A 26,229-nucleotide genomic window follows, 5' to 3' on the forward strand; every position below is an offset into this window, starting at 1 on the left:
TGGCGGCGGCTCGTAGGATATTATTATTCATTTGATGGGCTCCTTTTGCCTAGCTGCTTCTTTGGCTTGGATTTCGGCCGGTAAGTGGTTGCGTGGTTGGAGATCGACTTTCCAGTTTTAATATCCTCATCTAGCTATTTTGATTGGTTAAACATCGCGAGGATAAATTATCTCAGAATGTATAATCACAGTTAATATTATGGTGGTTCTTTCGCGGTTCCAAAGTGCTATGGTTTTCCAATGTAAGAAGATCACACAAGAAATGTATCTGATTCCATTGTGATTTTTTTTGTTTGTATGGCTCGTTATAAGTGCCATGGTTTTCCAAAGTAAGAAGATCACAAGAAACTATATCTGATTCCATTGTGATTTTTTTGTTTGTATGGCTCGTTATTTGCGGTAGAAAGTTACCATTCTAACTTCTTGCTAGTTGTGAGGTTAATTTGTTTCTTCCGACCTCACCATTCCAGCTTTAGTTAAGTGGTAAAGGCCCTTGCCTTTGGGAATGAAGACCAGGGTTTGAAACCCGACATGAGGATAGATTTATCTTTGGAGTAGTTTAGAGTTAGGAGAAGGATAGATGGTTGTGTGTAGCCGTTCCAAAAAATAATAATTAAAATTTAAATTGATTAGAATGAACTTAAAGAAAGCGATTGTCATTTTTCGAATTCTTCTAGTTTTGTAGGATTATCATTTGTCTATATGTATCGATTATTATTTTTGGTGTAAAGTGAAACGCACTCTATCTTTCATTCAGAATCTCTCCATGTTACCTCTCCTTGTTAATTATGTCGTGAATCGTCGATCAATAGTTAATTATGTGGATCATGCACGTGTACAAGATTCTTTTTACATGGTGATGATTCTTTGTAATAGTGGTTTCTTTTGTAAGTTATTAAGACTCAATATTACATTAAACTTTCATAATTCTCATACAACGCTATGATTTTGTATAAGCTGCATTTTACAAATTCTCAAAAGATTACTTGTTGGAATAAAATTTTTCAAAATTTCATTAAAAATAAAATGTAATGTTTATGTTAACACAAAAGGTAAACTTACAAAAAGTTGCGTCGTTAGCTTTTTTTGGATAGCAAATCTAGGTTGTTTAAAAATAACATTACTAGAACGTTCAGTAATAACACGGCTATTCATGACTGACCCATTGGACACAACTAAGTAGCGCGACTTCATCACGCGCTTGGAAACCGAAAGTATCAATTGCGAGGTTATAAACATGTGTTGGGTGTAAAGACATGAATGCTTTCTTGTGGTTGGTCACTTTATATGAAGCGATTTTTAATGCAGTCTGATTCATTGTGAAAACATACTATTACCCAAGCCCACAAGAAGGGAATCCATGTCAGATCTACACATTCATGTTTTTCTGTTATCCATCAAAATATCAGCTGGTATAAGGGTTGACCTTCCATCCAATGGGTCGGTCAAGAAATTCTTATGTGTTTTTTTCTTCTTAACCGAATCTCGACGTGTTTGAATATGTTAAAGAACACATCCTTAACCAAATCATAATCATGCCAGGATTTTCTAAAAGCAATTTTCTTTAATCACTAACGATAAATGTATAATTTGTTTAAATCTCACTTTTTCATACCCTAACAATAATTTTACTACTTGTGAGATTTTACTGTGTTTTCATTTAGTGGCTGTAACATATTTATGAAGGTATTTGAGATCTTTTGATTACATTTTTTGCATTGATTATTAGTGACAGATCATATCGATCGGACTACACCCGTTACACGTCTCTACTCCTTCCGTGTAAATAAAAGCCCAACTAACAGTCACCAAATGTTTCATCAACTTACTCTAAGTGAACAATGCCAACCATCAAGAACAGACTCACCGCCACCACTACCGCCGTCAGCGTCGGCTGCGGCAACACCTGCCGGAAACTAAACCTCTCCAAAATCTTCCACCCAAAACCCATCAAACAACGACACAACCATTACCATACCCACCCACATGAAACACGTTTTTGTTGTGCTACTAATACTTGTACTTGCTCTGCTATTCCACCCCACCACCACGATTCCTCGGCCTCCACCTCCCGGGCCACCACCCCCACCGCCACGACAACCTCATTATCCCCAAACATCTCCGCGCAAGGGTTCTGGTGGCTCGGCAGCAACAGCCTGGCCGTAGAAAAGGATTCGACCGATCCATATGCTGATTTCCGGGATTCCATGTTACAAATGATAATGGAGAAGGAGATATACAGGAAAGACGATCTCCGCGAGCTTCTTAACTGTTTCCTGCAACTGAATTCACCATACTATCATCCGATTATTGTCGGAGCTTTTACTGAAATCTGCAACAATCTTTCAAACTAACGTGCATGATGATTATAATTATATTTCTAAGTTTATGAAGGTAAGACTGAATTAACAGCTTCGAGTTAATTTTAATGTTTTGATATATGGGTTCGGTGTAGATTAGAATTAATATCTTTAATTTGTTTTGTTGTAAAAGATTAGTGGTATTTTAGCACAACTCTGGACTTATTATTTGAGAGAGATAATTTATATTGATAGTTTGTAAGGGTGGAATGAAAAGTTTAGGTAACTATGTAATTGTGACTTTCGTTACAATGATCGGCCAAGCAACTTGCTTAGTCGGGTATGGTGCTTTAATAAAATCGTGATTGGTCGTTTAAAAGAAAGTTACATCCACAACTAAAATATGTTGGATGATAAATTTATATATACATAATTACCAACCTCTTTGTGCATTAAGTCATTAACCCTAACAAGGGATTTCTTTTTCTAAGTTTCATTATTCACTCTTATACTTTGTTAAAATTACTCTTTAACTTGGTTTTTTTCTTTACACTTTATTGTACTTATTATATAGAAACGGGCTTGCACACTACAACGTTTTACGTATATTCTTTTTTTTTTGTTTGAGCCTCTTTGCTTTTTTATTTTTAACAAGATTTTACCCAGAGCATTGCGCCGAGCAGGTTGGTAAATCCGGATGGTGGTATAACCCAAGCATTACCGGTCCTAACTACTAAGGCTGTAAGTCGACGCAAATTCGGTTGGTTTTGGTTACATGTGTTATTGTATGAGATCTAAAACGAAAAAGTTATAAAAATTGAGATAGACCAATGGGGTTGCATTGGTCGGTAAAACTCGAGCATTGTAAAATCGAGCATTGTTGATCCCTGGCGTTGAGGCAGTGAGTCTATGCAAATTCGGTCGGTTTTTTTCACGCTCGTTACGAAACCGAAACAAAAAAAAGAACTGGCATTCGGTCGGTTTCGTTACGTTCGTTACAGTACTTGAACTAAAACAAAATGCGGTAACTCTACGGAAATTAGGTCAATTTCTATCACGTTCGTTACGTTATCGAAAGTAAAATAAAACAAATAAAAGACAAATAAGATTATCAAACTTAAAGAAAAGTAAAATAAAAAAAAACAAAAACAAAAACAAAAAGTTATATAGAAAAACTTGACCCAATGACACACTGCCAAGTGGACCAATCATGTTTCAGCGTCAACGAACTTATCTTTTATATATAGTGGTAATGGCTTGAATGGGTTATAGACCATGAATGGTTAAACATAGCGGTTATACACCCCTATCTCAATTCGAAGGTCTTAATACTAGTTGTGTATAATTAGCAAAAATGGCTCATATAAATTTTCGAGACAGTTTTGATATTTGTCTCCATTGCAGTGTCTTCCCAACGACATTTTCCCCATTGCGGTGTCTTTCTAGCTTGCGAGATCAAATTAATACTTCAAAAAGAAGTAATTATAAAAGATCTAACAGTTGTGAACATGATACATAAATAAAACATTACATTGTATGCTAACAAGAAATGGTTGAAATATGAGTTGGTTCTCGTGATTGGGAACACTGTCCCAGCTAGGATAGTCAAAAGGACACGTGATACACTAATTTGAGATACACCCTATATTGAGGCATTGATTTTGTCCAACAATCTTATAAGTATTTTACATGGGATCAAGCTCAAGAGGTAGGGGTTGTTTGCTATTACTACTGTTGCTTGCTGCCGCTGCTACACCGCCGCTACTACTGCCTACTATTTTTTCCATACGCTTCTATCTATTTTTTTGTTTTTACCACACTCCCGCACCTTCCATGGTTGAGAAACATTGATATATGAAACGGAAAACTTAGCAAACAGAAATATATCCAATGTAAATACCAGTATTTAACCGTAACAAGTAATTTACAAGACTTGCAACCACTAGGAATCCTAGACGAAGTATGGGGAGGCCGATCTCCATCATGTAACCTCGCATATGTTTCCATTCCTTCGATAAAAATAAATAATATATAGTTTTAACAATTAAAATACGTGTTGTTTATACAGAATGTATACATACATTAATAATCAATGGGATGTGTCATGACCGAGTCAATCCGCAAACACGTGTGTAGTATCTGGCTTACCGTTAATTGAGAAGATAACAAAATCTTGTATGCAAACGACTGTAAAATGTAGAGATAGGGTCCTATACCCATCTGCTTTACTAAGAGGAAACAAGACCCGCAAAACAGCTGCAACCATCCATGGATGCCCCTCCGTCGCACGGGACCAGTTCATGGTATATACTAAGAAACTCGCGGAGTTGGTCCCGTGAGCACGAGACTAGTCACCCACAGAGGATACAAACACTACATTACGACTAGTCCCCATGCCGATCACAGTGCAAGGTTCTTTTGTGCAACAACTAGTACAAAAAGGATCACAAGGGTACGATAGCTTATCAGTGGACGCCAACATTGTACCTCAAGGTGACAACTGCCCTTATCCATCAGCTGCCACATCCAATCAGAGAATTCGTAAGTGCTCAGTCATGATTATAGAATGTTGTCATGAGTATAGAATGTTGTAATGTTGGTGACAGTCTAGTCAACCTCTTCTCTACCTCTCTGGCTATAAATATGATATCTGACAAACAGTTTAAAGATCCACACTCTCTCATTGAATATTGTACTCTTAATACTCATACTGATTGACACACCAGAGGATGAGTACGAGAAGAACCCCTATTCCCCTTTTCGTACCAAGCTCACATTGTTTTGTTTCTAGTTTAGATTGGTATTAGCTCATAGAGGTTGGATTGCACTAAACCCCTATGGCTGAGAGATCAGATTAACACTCTAGGGGTTGAACTAGTGCTTTTTTCATTAGTGGCCATCCAAATTGGCTAGTACAAGCACTAGCTTCTGTTTGTCAATGCTTTCTGATCAATATGAGCTCCGTCCAACCCCTTACACTCCGTCATCGTCGAACATAGTTAGAGTCACTACCAGCGGTCCCAACCGTTTATATGAGAGACAAGATGATTTGACCCACCAAAACGTTGAAAACTACATCTCGGTTGAGCTCTCACAATAGCAGGATCGTTCAATTCCTTTTACAGATGTATAGCTGTCTCATTTCAGAAGAACTGTGTGACATTTACCAATTTTTATTTTATTTGTATTTGTAATTGTATACGTTAAACCAACCCGTTTTTTCATGTCAGTGTATTCTTATTCATCGTTTATCAATAGTATATATTAACGATGATTCAAGTTTATCGATCATTCATTTTCAATTCGTGTTAAGCTCGAAGTTTACAGTCTTATTAGATTTAATCATTTTCCAAATTATACGGGTATAATTTGAAAAATATCCAAGTTTTACAACCTTTATTCCATTTCTAACACACATCAAAGTTATAGGTCCAATATGGAATTATAATTTAAATTTCTGATTAAAAACAATATGAAACTTGGGAGACCAGATTTCTAAATTTTTTAAAATATAATATAAACCAACCCATCCCACTCCGTACCCCTCGTTTTCCTGGCCAACACCTCCTGCGACCAGAATTCAGCTCCGACAACCTCCAAAACCCATTCAACATGCAAATTAATCCAATTAAGATTCGTAACACCTTTAGTGTATAACGACAAATCATAATTATCGTTCATAACGCGATAATAACAACAATATTGTGTAATTAAACCGTGAAACCGCCGGATTATAATAAAACCCAATAATGATCAATTATCACCATGTGTTCCAATTGATACTATAAAAAGGACCCTAGACATCAACCAAATTTGCTGCAATCATCAGTTTAATCTAGTATACCCTTAATTACTCGAAATCATCCGTCCTAGTTCGTTTCTCCGACCACCACCGTTCATCATCAATCCGTAACATTACCATGCAATACTTATATGCATTTGGGTCGTTTAAAGCCGTATAACAAAACCCCTAACAAAGTAACCATTCACAGAACCAATTAACAGAATTGCAAACCTAGGGTTTTTGAGAAATAATGATGAACTTATGTCTTTGTTTAAGAATAATTTGTTTTGTTGTAATAACTACTTGTAAGCTAGTCCAGTGGGTTAGTTCCTGTGTATGTAACTAGAAGGACCCGTGTTCGAATCGGGGTCAGACCATTTTTTTGTTTATATTTTTTTAAAGCCGTTTTTCTATATTATTTAAACCAAATAAATTTACTGAAAATTAAATAATATTAATATTGTATTATTATTTACCATTCCGTTAAATTTATAATACACTAAATAATGATATTCGGGATAAGGTTATACCGTAAAAATCCGTATTCATAAATAATATAACTCCCAATTTAGTGATATACTATTAATTAAATAATAGTAAAATAATAACAATTTTTTAAGTTCAGTTAAAGCTTAAAAATAATATTATAATATAAATTACCCACAAAATAATAAAATAATGCATAATTCTTAAAACTAAATTTTCAACCTTTATAATCCAGTTAGCTAGTCTTTATTTTTTGTATTTTTAATTATAGTTCGTGAGGTTCGATCGCTTCAATTCCTTTAAACGCGCATTTGGTTTTTATTTCAAGTTTATCTTCAATTTCAAATGTGAGTTTCTCACACCCCCTTTTTAACGCTTTTACACATTTTGGGGGTAACATATATATCCTACAAAATCAACTGCTTCGTTATTCATATTTTCAAACTACAATTTGCATCATGGACTTATGTGTTACTTGATTACTTACTCAAAATTACTTGCATGTGATATCCTCAATAAATATGATTGCACGCCCTCCTTTGCACTCAGGACCATTCTGTTGTAAGTGGAAAAGGGACCCCCGATTCGAGTACGTTGGTTGTTACTAACTGGAAAGGACCATACTTGCACGATTATTACACATGTCTTATGGAATTGTATGGTTTTTATATTATATATATATATATATATATATATATATATATATATATATATATATATATATATATATATATATATATATTAAAACTTGTGTGAACTCACCAAATATTCGGTTAGTTGACCTTTATTATATATATATATATATATATGTATATATATGTATATATATATATGTATATATATATATGTATATATATATGTATATATATATATGTATATATATATATGTATATATATATAGGATCAGGATCATGAGAGAACTTTTTTGAAATTGAGAACTATAAGAACCATTCTGGACCACAAAAAACCCAAAAAAAATCATAAAATAAAAAATACACAAAAATGAAAAAAAGTAAAAAAAACCAAAATTCTTATTTTAACATCCCTGGTTCATTAAAAAAACTCGGTTTAGCAAATTATATACACATATGTATAATATATACATATATGTACATTTACATGATTTTTTATACACGTGTATAATTTAAGATAAATGATACTGTACATATGTGTTTATTACGTAACTAAATATTATATAAAATTATACATATATGTATAATACGACGTTTTTTTATTATTTTTTTATTTTTTTAATGAAACCGGAATGAAATATAAGAATTTTGGTTTTTTTACTTTTTAAAAATTTTTGTTAATTTTTATTTTATGATTTTTTAAAATATTTTTTTAAAGGTGTTTTTAGTAGTTCAAAATGGTTCTCAAAGTTCTCAATTTGCAAAGGGTTCTTTTAGGATCTTTACCCTATATATATATATATATATATATATATATATATATATATATATATATGGACCATCATTAGAGGATGATACTTGGAGAAGACATTAGAACATAGGGTATTTTAATAAATGGAGAAATTGTTTATATTTTCTTATTTTTCTTGTATTTCTTTATTTACAAACTTGTGTATTTGATGCTTAAATTAATTAATGATAATATTGTCACTTAATAGTGTCATATGTGTTCTGAGCAATCTGTACGTCACACTCTGGCGTTGCCGCTTAAGCCGGGGTGTTACATATTGGTATCAGAGCCATGACTATATGATATGACATTAGACGTAATGTTCTAGTTAGTTAAGCTTATTTGTTTATTTGTTTAGGGTTGCATGATTAGAAATTATGTGGGCCTTATTTGATTGTTTAATGCACTTGATTTTTATTTTATTATCGATTCATTTACACCTCATATAGACAAGCACACACACAAGTCCAAGGCTTATGCCTAAAACAGAGATTTTTCTAACATTTTCAAAAACCGAAATTTTTTTATTAGTCTTTGATATTTCTTCTTCTTAAAGATGGTTCTAAGTGGTGGGTGTGTAGTAACTAGAAGGGGGCATGCTTTTTTCTGAACTCTTAACACCAAGGGCCACCGTCCAGTTCATCAAGCATCATGCTTACCGACAACTTATTTAGCCATTGTCCAGTTCATCTAGCATCGTGCTTACCAACAACTTATCTACTTGCTCGTTTGGTTTAATTGCTTATCTCACTTGATACAGTTTGCACTTTTCTATATTTATCATATATTCACTCATCTGGTGTTTTACTCACTCAACCTAGTTTTGACAAAATTATTACGTTTTTAACGCATATGCAGATCACCGTAAGACATGATTTTCAAGATTTGTTTGAAGAAACTTTGGGTTGCATGCTAGAGAAGAAGATACAAGAATTAAATTTTGAAATTTGTTTTACTTGTTTAATTTGGAAATTATGTACTTTATATTTGAATTCATTTGGATATTTAATTAAATTATGTAGGTATTATCAACTTTAACTTATTGCATGATAGTACCTTGAGAGCTTTGAGCAATCAGCTCACGCCCCGTCATTTCCGCCTTGGGTTGGGGTGTGACAGTTTGGTATTAAAGCCGAAGATTTAAGATAGGTTGTTAGTGGTACCTTAGTAATATGCTTTAGGAGCCTCATACTTGCTTATCTATCTGCCTTACGTGCTTAAATTATTTGTTTACAACTTTCTTAGATAATTTTTTAATTATCGTTTATTTTTATTGTCATGCACACACAACTCCGAAGCTATGCTTCACCCTCAAAATAATTTTATAACTCCGAGACTATGTCTTACTCTTAAAATATTTTTATGACTTCTCTAAAAAAATTTTATTTTAAGTTAGTTGATTTTTTTTGGTAGGAAATTCCTTGAGAATTCCCTATCTTTTCTTTGCTCTTTTTCTCTTAAAACTAGGGGGTGTGACAAGATTCCCCGTCATAGTGGAAATTGTCATGCGACCGACAATTTAAGTGTTTAACGTAATCGGCTAAACGGTTACACTCGTTATTGTGTTTTATTATTTTAAAATGTCTAGTTGGGTGGAAAAACCATGGGACGCCATGCTGTAAGGCCCCGATCCCGGTACCCTACTTTGGCGTTAGATTTACTCATAAACACAGTTCTAAATATCATAGTGAATTAAAACTTTCGCGGAATAATGTTAAAAGTAAACCATTCATTACATAAGTCTCAATTTAAAAATTATATAAAACATGTCTTTTTAGTTCAAACATTAACAACTGAGTCATCAGATGCCAGCTTTTTTATTCATATGCCATGTGTCCCCCTCAAGCCAGTTGTCTCATCCTACTCACCTGCGTGCATACTAAAAGTCAGCTACTCTGAGCTAGTTCTAGTTAATCAGGCAACATACAACACATTCACATACTTACATATATACCTATCCGAAGATACATATTACATACTTAGCTTGTTACCTTTCATTCATTCGTACACATATACTTTCTTTCTTTCTTTCATACTTTCATACACTCATTCATACATTCTTTCATACCATCACACTTTCATACTTTCATAATACATATATAACTATCTTAACCATCTCAGATATTTGTAGGGTCTGGTCCCTTCTATCTCAGATATTACTAGGGTCTGGTCCCTCCTTTGCATGCAACCATACTTATGCTTCTTTAGACGTACATTCTATTATATACATTCATACATATTCTTAATCATTCATATATCATTCATGCATCTTATGTAAAACTCACCTTTCCTGGCGATACGTGCAATATCCGAAGATCGTTCACGTACCGACAAGCATTCATTCAAACTCTCAATCATTATCACATAAATCATATAGGGCATACACTAACCACTTAGGGTAAGTGTATTAACTAATCACATCGAGTATGCACACAACCCCGAAAACAGAACACGGTAATGGGGCTAGAAACTCTTTGCGTCTTGTTACGTTCACCGTTAATGGTTATTCCTTTCTTTAGCTGTGCGCGACTAACTGTATAACAATTACACGTATCAATTAACTATCACTACCCATATCACGTTTCTAGTTTAATTATAACCCTCAACGAACGGGGATCCGGGGGCAGCGTCCCTGGAAGCAGGTTTCTAGGGGCGGCAGCCCCTAGCAGGGTCCAAGGGGGAGAGCCCCTGGCTGGGGTCGAGCTGCCAGATCAGCTTGGAAAAATTGTATTTCCCATTAACTGCCTTAACCCAATTATCATTAGAATTCCTAATTTATTATTTTATTTGCTAACTCATAAAGTTCGAGGGCTTCTTTGTAATTTCACCGTTTTCTTATCGTTTTTCGTCGCGTTCGATCCGGATCCGAGCTAGGGTGACCGCTAAGCTCGTCTTTCGATCAGTTTATATCCGATTTCATCTGGATCCCGTGAATTTAACGGTTGAGGATGTCGGTTCATCGTTTCGTGACTGAATCTAGCGGGTTTGGATCCATATAAGATCATAAAATCACCTCGGATTGATGCTCGGTTTCCTCTTGGGTTCTGCTAGAGAAAGAGAGAAAGATGAGAGAGTGCTTAAGTGTGTGTTTTGAATGGTGTATGGAATGAGTGGAATGAATGGATTAATTTTATAATATTTTTTATATTATGGGTCATGGGCTTAAGCCCATAGTCTTTCTTCATTCCTTATTAATCCAAATCCATTACCCACATTTATTTAACCCAACACAAGCCCAACTTATTTCAACTAATATTATTATTACTTTATAAACTGTAGCAGGAAACGGGATGTTACAAGTCTACCCTCCTTAAAAGAGGTTTTGTTTCCGAAACCTAATTACTACTTAACCAAATCTAGATAAAACTTGCGCATATCTTCTTAGACTTCCCAAGTGGCATCCGATCCCTTACGATGCTTCCATATCACCTTTACCAAAGGGATAACTTTATGAAGAAGTTGCTTTTCCTTGTGCCCAATGATCTCTACAGGCTGTTCAACGTAGTTTAACTGTTCATCAACCTCGATTTCGACTAATGGCACGTGAGACGTGTCATCAGCTAGACATTTCCTCAAATGAGAGACATGGAAGGTAGAATGAATTCCTTTTAACTCCTTAGGTAAATCTAGCTTGTAAGCCACTTCACCCACACGATCAACAATTATAAACGGTCCAATGTACCTTGGACTCAACTTTCCTCTTTTCCTGAAACGAATAATTCCCTTCCAAGACGAGACCTTGAGCATCACATTGTCACAAACTTTAAACTCGATTAGTCGTCGCTGCTTATCGGCATACGACTTCTGACGATGTTGAGCAGCTTTCATCCTTGCCTTGATTTGATCGAACCTTAACGAGGTTTCTTGCACAAATTCCAAGCTTCCAATCTCGTTCTGACCAATCTCTCCCCCAAAATACATGAGTTCTACAATGTCTACTGTATAGCATCTCAAACGATAGCATACCAATACTTGAATGGTAGTCGTTATTATAAGAGAATTCTGCAAGATGCAAATGATCATCCAAACTTCCTCCAAAGTCTAAAACAAAAGCATGTAGCATATCCTCAAGGGTTTGGATAGTCCTTTCAGACTGCCCATATGTTTGAGGATGATACGTTGTACTGATGTTCAACCTTGTTCCCATAGCTTCATGGAACTTCTTCAAGAATCTTGAAGTGGAACGAGTATCTCTATCGGACAGGATTGATAATGGCACTCCATGCTTAGCCACAACTTCCTTTATGAACACATTTGCCAATACCTCTGACGAGATGGCTTCTCGTATAGTCAGAAAGTGAGCAATTTTCGACAAAGGGTCCACAATCACCCAAATGGTATCATGATGTTTAGCTGTACGGGGTAGCTTATTTATGAAATCCATGGTGATGTGTTCCCATTTCCATTCAGGTATTGATGGTTGGTTAATTTGTATATTGTTTAGATCGTTTATTTCTTAGTTTTAATCATTTATTTTAGGAACTTCGATACTTCATACGTGTATTATTGTATTTCAGGTCACAGGCGTTAAAGTACTCAATTTGGACCTGTTGTGACACGGAATGAAGACCCGGAACGTCCAGCACGCGAAATGAACGAGATAGATTAATAAAGGTTGCTGGTGACAAGACCCATCGCGATACGCGATGGGCTTGCTTGAGGACCCGTCGCGTATCGCGATGGGATGTTTTTAATGATGTTGACTTCTAGTCCATCGCAGTGAAGACCCCATCGCGTATCGTGATGGGGTGTGCAGATGGGCTGTTAGGGTTTTGTACCCATTTTTCATCATAATCAAAGTTATCTTCATTTTTAACACAAGAGGCGATTTCCAGAGCTTGAGGTAGCCGATTCCATCATTCCAGACCGTGCCTAGACCATACACATGATCCTGATCATCATTATTGATGATTCCACGATGTCAAGGCTCGGCTAATCTCCTAGAATCTCACCCGGGAATGTATAGGTTGTAATCTTTTCAGTTTTCTCATGTAACTAAGAACACTATGTATAATTGTTTATGGTTGATATATGATAATTGATGTTTGGTATTTCTGTGTGTTCAATCAGTTTAGGTTTACGTTGGTCTGAACGATTTGTTAACAGTTGCTATAATAATTGATCATATGACTGTTTGATTAGATTGAATACGATAAAACATATAACTGCTTTTAACTGAGTCACATTGGCAGGGACTGTTTGATAACCAGTGCAGTGTGTAAAGCGATTGTTGATGTCTAAGGTCTTGTCTGATTGATCAGTCTGTAGTTAACCATTAATAATTAATCTGTTAGGTTTCATGAGATTATTGTGGGTTTCTTACTTGAATTCCCGGGTGTGATTTGCTTTTGTTAATTGTTTGAAACTCCTTTACTTGTTCGTTTACTTAATTCTCTAAATTCAACTTAATTGCTTGTGTGATCAGCACTAAATCTGTTACTTCATAATATTAGAAATCTGTTACATGATTACATTAACCACATACTCCTGGTGGATACAATACCTTATTTACCCTATCTACTTTGGTTATTTAGGTTTTTGCATGACTTGAACGACAGTCATCAAAATGGCGCCGCTGCCGGGGAGTTAGTGCACTTAGTGTTTTTTGTGTTATTTGATTTTTGTGTTTAATTTTAGTCTTAATTTTTTTTTCAGTTTTTAGTTTAAATTTTATTTTTCTATTTTACGCGGGGTGTGTTGTTTGTGTAGATAACAGGTTTATGCACACCGGCCACTCGGGGAGACAATCACCGTTAATTTTCGAGCCCAAAATTGAGAGAGTAGCTCGACAGAACTGAGCCCATAATAGAAATTCAGAAATGGCATATCAAGACCATAACCAAAACCAGAAACAGAAAGATAACCAGAACCGAGACCCACTCCCACAATATAACGCGTTTCACCCAGACAACATACCTCCACCACCAGACTTCAATAACCGAAACGACCATAATAACTCAGCTGGTCCTTCTAGAACCCGAAACTGAAACCAAAACCGAAACCAAAACGTTGACAAGGCTTAACCAGCAGTCCCACATAACACCCCTAACCGTAGAGTTCGGCTTAACCTTGATGATGTTGTTCCTAGCATTCCGACAAAGGATGAAGAAGAGGGGAAGTAAATGATGAGAACCGGGGTTTGGAAGTTGAGGAAGAGGTTAACTGGTGGGTTAGAAGGAATCGGGCAGTTGAGCCCGAGAACGAGGGTTTTGAGATGGAAGATACGGGAATTAGTAGTTGAGACGAGGAGGTGGAAGTACCAGTGATTCAGAGACGGGTTGGAGCGGTTAACAGGAACAGGGGAAGGAATGATTTGGGTCGGAACAGAGTCAACAGGGTGGAAAGGCCCGAAAGAGTTTGACACATTCAGGTTAACAGGGTGGAAAGGCCCAAAGGAGTTCGACACATTCAGGTTAACAGGGTGGTATGGTAAATCTCGGGGGGGGGGGGGGGGGAGGGGAAGGAATTTTGTAGCCCCGGTTCATGGTGTTAACAGTCGGTTTAGACCGGCTATCTCAGATGGAGCATCCCCATTGGTTCCACAGGTGCGAGTGCAGGGACAACCGACTTTTAAGACCCGGCCGTCATACATCAACATCGTACCTTATTTTCATGGGATGGCTTCTGAGGACCCGTATTCTCATTTGACTGATTTTCAGCTATCTACGGGTCGATTGGTGATGGTACTTATGATCAGGATGCGGTTCGGTTGCGGTTGTTCCAGTTTTCGTTAAAAGACAAAGCAAAGATCTGGTTTAACTCGCTACCGATGCACAGTATCGGGAATTGGGCCGAGATGCAATAATTATTTTTAAATGAGTATTATTCACAATCGAAGACGAGTGAGGCCCGAATGGAGATCCACAACTTTTCACAGTTATCGGGCGAATTATTTCACGAAGCATTTACCAGGTATAAGGAGATGATCAGAAAATGCCCACACCACCAGATTGAATTGTGGGAACTGGTGAAATGCTTTGTTGATGGTTTGACATACGAGGACCGAAAACATCTGAAAGCCTCGTGTAATGGTCAGTTGCTGAATCAACGTGAGGAAAATGATTGGAATTTCTTAGAGTTCATGTGTGAGGATTCCAAATCAGAAGCAGCAGCTGAAAGACGAAGACGTGGTACTTCTTCTAGGTCAGTTAAGTCAGTCACGAGTGAGTCTGAATGAATTTTTAAATTGGAACGTGAGTTGGCTGGGTTAAGAAAAGTAAGAATCAGGAAGTCAGGAAAGTTGGAGTTAATTCCCGGTTTGTGAGGATTGTGGTGAACTCGGGCATAAGGCAGAAAATTGCCCCGAGTTTTATGATGACGAGGAGGATGATACTGAAGAGGTTAATTATGCTTAAGGGGATTCCATGGGTCAATGGATAAAATCAAACACTTATCAGAGCCTTAGAATATAATCGTGTGCATTTGGAATATTATTGTGTTCATCATATTTATATTCTATCATATTATTTTTCTTGAATCACCATGGTATTTGGATTCCGCACAAATACCGTGTTCGAGTTGATATCTTACTGTAGTGATCCAGATTCGGGACTTACAATTGGTATCAGAGCCTTAGACCTATTCAGGCTCGTTATTGTGATATCAAGGATTCAAGAATTATGTTTCTTGGTTGTTGGTGTTTTTCCAGTGAACAGTTTATCGGGGAAAAAGAAACCTTATTTTGTGTTATATATTTGTTTAAATTGGAAACTATTTAAATCCCATAATTTACAGGATTCAGTGGTTGAAAATCTAAGGGATCTCGGTCAAAGACTCTAAGTTCCTGGTCAAATTATCTTCATTTTCGGCTAAATCTACTGGTCCTCGGTCAACAACAAACGTTCTCGGTTAACTGGACGAGTTCTCGGTCAAAAACAAGCGTTCTCTGCCAATTTTCTGAGATCTTGGTCAAGTTTTGGTTGTTCTCAGTCAGTATTGGTTGTTCTCGGTCATCAAGAGCTCTCGGTCACAGCTGTTCTCTGTTCTTTGTTCTTGGTCAGATTGTTTTCGGTCAAACTTATTAATTCTCGTAGTTCTCGGTCAAAGTCAAGCAAAATCAAGGGTTCTCGGTATTTAAAAAAAATTCTGGAATGAAGTTTTTCCAGAATACTCATTGTAAGCAAAAATTTATTTTTGAAAATTTTGGCAAAAACAATTTTTTTGGTGATTTTCGGTGGTTTTTTTTGGCGGGAAAATCGGAAAAATTTGTCTTGAACAAAATTTTTCCTAGACCCTTCTTTTGAGTGGGACATCTTTCTTGAGAATTTTGGCGATCATATTTTTTCGAAAAATTTTGACGGGAAAAGTAGATTAATTCCTTTAATTACTCAATGGATTCTCCACAACCCTTCTCAATGTTTTGAAGTACTCTTAATCAGTCTGCTCCCTCACAAGTAGTATTTCAGAGTTCGTCTACAGAGGTAAGTTTTCAATCATGTTCTCAAGATTGCATTGATAAAATAAATTTATATAGGCTCCACAATGATAACTTGAATAGAGACATGGAAAGAGTAAAATTTGAAAACTTTAAACTTAAGAAAAATGAAAAAGCTTACCTAGACAAAATAGAAGCACAGAAAAAGGACATCTCTAAGCTTAAGTCTTATTTCAGTATAAAAAGTTTTCACCACCTAGATGCCAAACATGAAATCGCTGAACTAACTGTTAAACTGGAAGCCTTCAAGTTAGAAATTCTGAATCTAACTAGTAAATTTGAAAGGGCTGAACTTGATTTTAAAAAAATTGATGGTTCTAGTAAAGTAGTCAATTCAATGATTGAAAATCAATTATGGTGGAAAGAGAATAAGGGTGAGGGTATAGGATATAGTCAGGTACCCCCACCATATAATGACAACTATACTAGTCTTCCTCTTACCAAAGAGCAGGAAGACAAGGTAAAAGACATGAAGTATGGTAAACATGTTCAATATGAAATTGTTGGATCAGGATCCCTAGAAGAAATCAAGTCTGTTTTTAAATGTGTGAACAATTTTGATGCAATCACTTCATGTGCAGATATAGTAATGATGTTGCTTCTGATAGTAAAGGGGTTCAGGCTAGAGAAAATGAATCGTATTCTAATGTGTCATCAAACTCAGATGACACCACAACACAAAATTGTACTAATAATAATACACAAAGTTGTGGCAACAAAGGGAATGCACATAAGAAATCAGCACAACAAGGACAATCTCATCCTCATAGATCCTCCGGATCTTCATGTGTTGATAAATCATTGGGTGCTATTTATATTAAAAGGCAAACATGTTACCATTGTGGCACACCAGTACATATAGCTATAACTTGTGTTCATCGTCTATATGTTCCCTACTACAAGTAAAATCAGAAGGCTGCACCAATGGGCAAGAAGAATGGAAAAAACTTTCCTAAGAAGGAATTCCAACATGAGTCAAGTGCTTCTGTTGAAATTAGAAGAAGGATGAAGGCGTGTTTCGTCTGCGGGAACGGCGGGTATTTGGCAAAGGAGTGTCACTACCGTGCTGTTAATAGACAAGATCCTCAAGTGAAAGGTAATTGGTTTCAACCGAATCCAGTGGTTAAGCAAAATGCTTATTTTACAAAACCATGAGTATCTGTACAACGGGTCACAGATACTCAAGGATTCAAAGTTAATACGACAGGTCTGCACTCAAATGATTTAGAAACTGTTAAAAGAAAAATAAATTTTCAGAATTCGAAGAGTGTTGAGAGTTCTAAGAATTAGAATTCGAATTGTTCCACTCCAAAGTCTGTTCTTTCCTATTTCACTAAGCCAAGACAGACTTGGAAACTTAGAACTCAGCAAACAGAATCTGTAATAACAAATGATTCTGTTAAAGATAGGAAAGATATGAGTTGGCAAGAGGTCACATATGTTGATGCTCAAGGGAACCCCAAGACATTTATGACTTGGGTTCCTATGTCCAACTGATCCCGCTATGCGTGTAGGAACAACCACAAATTCATTGTTTATTAAATGGGTTGTTCCAGGCACATGACAGGGGAAATATCCATTGTTTTTAAATCTTTAAACCATAAAATGGATTATTTGTTGCCTAGACGGGATATTAGGGTGATAGAACATTTTTAATCTGCTCTCTAAGTGCGTAGGAACAAATCAGGGAATACATTGCATATTAAAAGGTTTGTTCCAAACATTCAACTCGCAAGGATGCAGAATCATAACAAGCTTATTCCTAGGGGGAGATTCTCACAAATGGGAAAATGATGTCTTGAAGATAAAAGGTAACCGTATCACTTTGGTATGAAAGAATGACCAGTCAAAAAGATTTTAAAATTAATTTTTTTCTAAAAAATACAAAAATATGTTCACGTATAGTTTTTCAAGTATTGTTTTTTATTTTGTTTTATTTCAAAATGAGAAAATGACTTAAACACACATGAGAAATGATAGTACATCAGTTGGATGATTATCACACTTCATCATATATTATTATTAAATACTACATTTCGACGATTGAGTCTTTTTGGGGTTAAATTTGTACATAAAAGTTTTCTTTTCAGTCAAAAATTTTGCACAAATTTAGGGGGAGAAAATTAAAAAAAAATTCAAAAAGAGTCTGTGTGTGTTTTTACTATTAAAATTTTATTAAAAGGTTACTTGCTCGTTTTCGTTTGAAATTATGTCGGTTGCTCAATTTTGAAGAACATATACTTGTATCAGGTTGGTCCGATGATCTACTCGTAGATTCACAGGATAACAATTTATCTGAAGACTGAAAACATCTGGGGCGATTGTGATGTGTTTTCGTATTTTGATTTTTGTAACTTAAAATTATGTCGGTAATTCCAAGTTGGAGGGACACGTATTCTCATATGTGTTTAGTCCTGTTAACCACTAGTGGTCATACGTGATAGCCATTTATCTGAAAACTGAAGAGTGACCGGGTGACTGGGTTCTTAACATATGTGTCTTTTGTAACTCTGGGAAGTGATATAATTATTCAGCTAACAGTTTTTTTTAGAAGCTTTAAAATATTTTCAAATGAAAATTGATCCAACCTTTGGAAAATGATAGATTAATTGTTTTTATGTGCCTAACGGGTGAAGTTATTAAGCTTAAAAGGCTCTAGGGCAGTAATTGATTTGTATGGTAGCTTTCCATGATGCGTAAAAGTTGAAGTGATATAAACTAAATATGCTAAACTTACTGTGGAGAGTCATTTTGAAGAAATGTGCATGTCTCCATATACATCTCTTCGAATGATAGGCAGAAAAGCAATTACCCAGTCATACACGAGCCCGTTAGTGTATTGATCACCAAAAATAATGTGCTATTATGTTTATTATTAAAAAAAACGAAAAATAAATAAAAAACTTATTATGAGTATGTATATAATATGTGTTGTTAAAAATTTGGTATTTCAAAAGCTTAAAGAGTCAAACTAGAACCACAAAAGTGGGGCATTCAAATAAGTCCTAAACACTCTGAATGAAAGGCATTTAAGTCCAACGTTCAACCTTGAATCTTAACAGTTTATTTATGTAAAGAAAATCTTTTGATCAAGCACTAGGGGGTTGAAGTCAAATTGAGGTGATCTGGGGAAAGCCAAATACTCTTTGAGAAGAGATAGGAGGCATCACAGGTCTATGAGTGATGTCCATCTGAGATTTATGCCTAACTGAACATGATCCATATCACCGACGCAATGAAAATCATGCTAAGTTTGTTATACCTGCTATCAACCTGTTTCTTTATGTCATAATAATGCTGAACATGAATCTTTGTGAAAGCACCTTAATCAATAAGATTCCATATTCGGATCTTTTCATAAAGGCGGCAGTTTTATCAAAAACTGAAATTTGATCCCAAATTTTTGCCAAATTACAAGAAGACCGGGTGATTAAATTTGTTTTATTTGTTGTTTTTGGGTTTATTTTATTTTTTTATCTTGATTACTCTTGTCGAAAAAAATGTGTTAAGAAATCGTTTTAAAGTCTGTTTTAGTTTTTGTCTTCAGCTCATGAAATCTGATGTCGGTTACTGTGTTATAGTTTGTTTAGCTGGTATGATCTCATCTCAAGTCTTTTCAAGAAAATTAAAAAAAAAACAGAAAAATAATAAATTACAAAAATTATGTCTGTCTTATTTTGTTTTATTTAATTGTTTTAAAAAAATTTTGGTTGATCTTTCTATCAAAGTTGATTGTTCTTTCAAGACTGATTTCTTGCAACTGAAGCATATGAAGTATCTGAGATTCAAATTGGATGATGCTGTCAATAAGGGGGAGATGGTAGAGTATTGGATGCATATGCTGAAGTTGTTGATCATGTTCAAGTAAAGATTCTGAAGGTTATGAAAGCATCAGTCTAAGGGGGAGATTGTTGGGTCATAAATTGGTTAGACTGGCTCATATCAAAAGGCCACAACATGATCAAGACTAAAGTGAAATAAATGAGGACGAGTTGAAGAATTGCATTATGGATGTGATTGTGTAATACCGAAATCCCTATGGATTTCGGTTGTCTAGTAACACCGAAATCCCTATGGATTTCGGTTAGGCTAGTTTGGGCTTATTTGGGCTTGGCCTTTGGGCCTTTTATGGTAACCATAAATATAGTTAATGTGTAATCATTTTCAGGTTAGAGGTTGTTAAGGACTTTGAGAACCACCAGATTCTAGAGAGCAATTCCGCCTCAGGTAATCTCATGTACCAGACGATTTATTAATATAATCGTGTGCATTTGGAATATTATTGTGTTCATCATATTTATATTATTTCGTATTATTGTTCTTGAATCACCATGGTATTTGGATTCCACACAAATACCATGTTCTAGTTGATATCTTACTGTAGTGATCCAGATTCGGGACTTACAATGGCAAAGTTATAGAAGAACGTAGGTCAACTCCCGGGTGACACCACAGTCAACCCGAACCACTACAGCTCCAGTTCGAAAAAGCACGTCAACCAGGTAAGTATTTTACGTAGTGGTAAGAAGTATGATAATAAGGTTGGGGTTCAACCACCATTGGTTGATGGGGGTGGTAGAAGACATTGATGAAAATTTCGTCAATGATGACGAGCCAGAACCGGTTAAAGTAACTGAACGTAAGAAAAGAGAAATTAATAATAACAAACCGGTTTCAAGAGATGACACCAACAACTCTAAGGACAAGGAGAAGGTGAAAACCGTCCCCTAACCCGATGCTTTGTTGGCGCCATCTAAGGCGAAGATGGCATCAAAAAGGGGCCCATAACAAGAGGAAATGTGGGAAACGTTTAAACAGGTTAAAATACATATACCCCTCTTATATGCCATAAAACAAATTCCCGCCTATGCTAAGTACTTAAAGGATATGTGCACACAAAAAAGGAGTCATAAGATTCCTAAACAAATTGATTTTACTGATAATGTGAGTGCAATTCTTTTGGGTTTGCTTCCATCGAAGCTACAAGATCCGGGAACGCCCAATATACCCATTCAGGTGGGTGATTTTAAAATGACTCGGGCGCTTTTAGATCTTGGAGCTAGCATCAGTATTCTCCATGGAAGTCTATACAATCAGTATAACTTCGGTCCGCTTCGGGCAGCCGCCACCACGGTTGTCCTGGCTGACCAGACACCGAAACTTCCCCAAGGAATACTGACTGATGTTATTGTTAAGGTGGAAGACTTTTATTTTCCAGTTGACTTTTTGGTCCTCGATTATGTTTCGGGTGAAAGGAACAAACAACCTATGGTTATCCTCGGTATACCATTTTTGGCTACCGCAAATGCCAACATTAATTGTAGAAATGGTACTGTTGACATGACATTTGGTAACCATAAGTTGAGGATTAATGTTTTCACACGTGGAGATAATTCTCCGGTCGATGATGAGTGCTTCATGGCTGATATCACTGACGAGTGCATTCCGCTTTACGACTCTGTCGTCAGCACGGATGGCACACCGAAGACGTGTTTTTTGTTTGACAGGTTACAGGTGGAAACAGACAGGTTGCTGGAAGAGGAGGAAAAACAGATGGAGATTGCAGTTGTGCGAGGAGACCGTCCACCATGGTCAGTTCAGGTGGAACCACTTCCCGAGAAGATCGACACCGGGTTGAGACCTTCAATGCTGGAAGCACCGAAAGTCGAGCTGAAAAAGCTCCCAAAGCATTGAAAATATGCTTTCCTTGGTAAGAATAATACTTTTCCTGTTATTATAGCTTCTAACTTATCTCTTGAATAGGAAAATGCTTTGATGGCAGTGCTGGTTGCGAACAAGGAAGCAATCGGGTGGAAAATAGCAGATTTGAAGGGAATCAGTCCTTCGATCGTGATGCACAAGATTTTAACAGACCCGCCTGTCAAACCCGCACATGATGCTGAGTGGATACTGAACCCGAACATAAGGGAAGTGGTAAAGAAAGAAGTGCTGAAGTGGTTGGATGCTGGCATTATTTTTGCCATATCAGACAGCACGTGGGTGAGCCCGACACAGACAATACCGAAAAAAGCGGGCATCCAATTCGTCTAGGACGACTCAGGTAACGAGGTTGCCACCCGGCCGGTAACTGGGTGGTGCATTTGTATTGATTATCGAAAAATGAACACGACAACACCGAAAGATCACTTTCCGCTTCCGTTTGTCGACCAAATTGTTAAACAGCTATCTGGTCAAAATTTAATTGCTTTTACGGTTATTCCGGGTATAACTAGATAGCTATTCATCCTGAGGATCAGGAGAAGACTACGTTTACGTGCCCGTATGGCACATTCGGGTTTAGGCGAATGCCATTTGGATTATGTAACGTCCCCACCACCTTTCAAAGGTAAATGATGAGTATTTTTTCTGATATGGTGGGGGAGTCTTTAGAAATCTTCATGGATGATTTTTCAATTTTCGACACATCTTTCGTGTCATGTTTAAATCAACTCGAAATTGTTTTGAAAAGATGTGTTGAAATGAACTTGGTTCTTAGTTGGGAGAAGTGCCATTTTATGGTCCAACAGGGGATTGTGTTGGGCCATGTTGTGTCGATTCGTGGGATTGAGGTGTACCGAAATAAGGTTCAAGTTAATTCCACTCTACCTCATCCCACGAATGTCAAAGGCATTAGATCATTTTTGGGGCATGCAGGGTTTTATAGACGGTTAATTAAGGGTATTAGTGATATTACCAAACCCTTTTGTAATTTATTGCTTAAGGATGCTCCATTTGACTTTAATGACGAATGTGCTAAGACCTTTGACATTTTGAAGTTGAAATTAGTTGAAGCCCCGACCTTGCAATCACCCGATTCGAGTTTACCTTTTGAAATAATGTGTGATGCAAGTGATTATGCGATCGGGACAGTTTTGGGACAACGGGTTGACAAGAAACCCGTTGTCATATACTATGCGAGTAAAACTCTCTCGGATGCACAATTGAATTACACAACAACCGAGAAAGAATTACCTGCAGTAGTATATGCTCTAGATAAATTCAGGTCATATATTTGGGGAAGTAAAGTAATCATTTATTCTGACCACTCTGCAGTTAGGTACCTCATGGACAAAAAGGATGCAAAACCGAGGCTTATCAGATGGGTTTTGCTGCTGCAGGAATTTGATCTAGAAATTCGGGACAAGAAAGGGAGTGAAAATGTTGTTGTAGATCACTTATCCCGGATTATGGTGGAAGATGGAAATTTGGACGGGCCCATTAACGAATCTTTCCCGGATGAGCACATTTTGTCAATTTCACAAAATCCTTGTTTTGCTCATATTGTTAATTTTAAAGTTTCAGGTGACTTACCGGAGCATTGGCCAAGAAGAAAGAAGAAACATTTGGTTTCACAGGCCAAACAGTACATTTGGGATGACCCGGACCTGTTCAAGATTGGTGCCGATCAGATGATCAGACGATGCATACCCGAGGAGGATGTTAGATCGGTGTTGGAAGACGCACATTCCTCTGCGTGTGGTGGTCATTTTAGTGGCCAGAAAACTGCTCTAATAATTCTAATGAGTGGTTTCTTTTGGCCATCATTGTTTAAGGATGCTCACGAGTTAGCAACACACTGTTTAAAGTGTCAGCAAATCAGGAGCGTTTCTAAGAGGGACGAGATGTCCTTGAACCCAATCCTAATTTTTGACATTTTTGATTTTTGGGGGATCGATTTCATGGGCCCTTTTCCAAATTCGCACGGTAATTTGTACATCCTAGTGGCCGTTGACTATGTGTCTAAATGGGTTGAGGCAATAGCCACTAGGACAAATGATCACATAGTCGTTTGCAATTTCGTTCAAAGTAACATATTTTCTAGATTTAGAGTCCCCCGAACCATCATAAGTGATGGGGGATCTCATTTTAAGAACTTTAAATTTGGGAAATTGCTTAAACGATATGGTGTCGATCACAGAATTGCAACTCCTTACCATCCACAAACGGGTGGACAAGTTGAGGTTTCCAATAGGAAAATCAAACAGATTTTATAGAAAACCGTTCGGGCGAACCGAAAGGATTGGTCAACTAGGTTGACCGATGCTCTATGGGCCTATCGAACCGCTTATAAAACGCCAATTAGAACCGCTCCTTATAGACTTGTGTATGGAAAGGATTGCCATTTACCGGTAGAAATTGCACAAAGAGCGTTTTGGGCTACTAAAGAGGTTAATATGGATTATGATGATGCAGGTAAGGCGAGGAAATTGGATTTGTGCGAGATCGAGGAGTTGAGAGACGAGGCATACGATTGCGAGTCCGCTTAAAAGGAAAAGATGAAGAGAGTTCACAATTCTAACATTCGGTTGATGAATTTTGAAGTTGGCAAAGAGTTTGGTTATACAACACAAGAATGAAGCTCTTCCTGGGTAAGTTGAAAAGTAAGTGGACGGGCCCGTATTCGATTGTAAGAGTCGAGAATCATGGTCATTACGAGATTAAGGATTTCGATGATCATTTGAGGCAAGTGGTAAATGGCTATAGATTGAAGCCATATTTGGAGATGAAAGATATACACGAGATGGATGAGGAATCGGTGAGTTTCATTATAACTTCACTTGTTTATGAAGACAATTGAGTTCGAGGCATTGTCGAGCTGTAGACTTTAAATTCAGCGCTTACGGGAGGCAACCGGGGTTTGTAAGTGTCTGTCCAGTTTGTTTTTATTTTGTTGAGTCTTGTACTTATTGTCGTCTCGAGTTTTTTTCAGCAAACACCAAGTGTGGGGAAGCTGGTTGAAGAGTTGGAAGTTCAAGGATCTCGGTAAGCGTTTGGTCAATTACACGTCTTTCCAGGTACATAACGTATGTTTTGAGTTCGGAAACGTGTTCAGGATGATGTCGGGATGCTGAATAGTGGTCGGGTCTTAAAGTGTCCGGACCCAATTTTGGTAAAAACTTTCTGTTAACACGGCCTATCGCGATACGCGATGGGCTTACAAACTCCTCCATCGCGTATCGCGATGGAGGCTGGTGTCCCAGACATGGATGACGTCTTCTCGGTACGCGATGACGTCCATCGAAGCCCCATTGCGTATCACGATGGGGTTAAACCCTAATTGAAATTCGATTGGGTGGAGATACGCGATCGCAACACATTTGACCCATCGCGTATCGCGATAGGACATCAATAACCCGAAATTTTTTTAATAAAAACCACTTCCTCTTCTTCTTCTTCTTCTTCCTTCGTGTTTCCGGTGACCACCACACCCACTGTCAACATCATCTCACCATCATCATCCACTCTAACCAATCACTGCACACCATCCAGTCATCCACAACCGTCGTTCCACCTACCACCATCATCACAGTCACCACCACCATACTCTCTGACCACCTCCTGTCCACTACAACCCTAATCACCACCACCCCCACCACCGTACACCACCATCCTCTATCACCGTACAGTCACCATCACTCACCACCTTCGCTGTCTCCACTGTAACTATTGCCACCGTCATTGTTTTTCGCTGTTTTTTTGTGTTTCTAACATAGAGGTACATTATCATTATTTTGTTATTTTGTTATTTAGACATTTGAATTGCTAAGTGGGAAGTTATTGACAGGGTAGTATGTTTCGTTTTTATTTACTGTGGGTTGCGGGATTGTCGGGTTACTTAGTTTATTTGAGAAGTCGTGATATGAATCTTTTGTCAGCTTGGTTTGTTTGTTTAGTCGAGATTTTTATTGCTGGGTTTGTCGAATAGTTGTTTACTTTGTTATTTGGTTGACGAGATTGTTGGTTAGTGTGATTCGAAAAGTTGCCGGGTAGGTTTAATGTATTCGTTTGATAACTTGGGGTTG

At 37.0% G+C, this 26,229-nt stretch overlaps 1 protein-coding gene across 1 annotated transcript; it reads left to right on the top strand.

Annotated features, from left to right (window-relative positions):
- Window positions 1-1,841: 1,841 nt before the first annotated feature.
- On the top strand, window positions 1,842-2,354 carry LOC143635043 (uncharacterized). Its single transcript, XM_077102952.1, has one exon. It carries the CDS (start codon window positions 1,842-1,844, stop codon window positions 2,352-2,354), a length of 513 nt encoding a protein of 170 aa, XP_076959067.1.
- The last annotated feature ends 23,875 nt before the right edge of the window (window positions 2,355-26,229 follow it).

The sequence above is a fragment of the Bidens hawaiensis genome, unplaced genomic scaffold (assembly GCF_021521415.1).
Source record: "Bidens hawaiensis isolate Kalapana, Puna unplaced genomic scaffold, B.hawaiensis_p1.1 tig00007389_1, whole genome shotgun sequence".
Classification (NCBI taxonomy): domain Eukaryota; kingdom Viridiplantae; phylum Streptophyta; class Magnoliopsida; order Asterales; family Asteraceae; genus Bidens; species Bidens hawaiensis.

Coding starts and splice junctions, on each gene's coding strand:
- LOC143635043 (XM_077102952.1), top strand. CDS start 1,842: ATGCCAACCATCAAGAACAGACTCACCGCCACCACTACCGCCGTCAGC.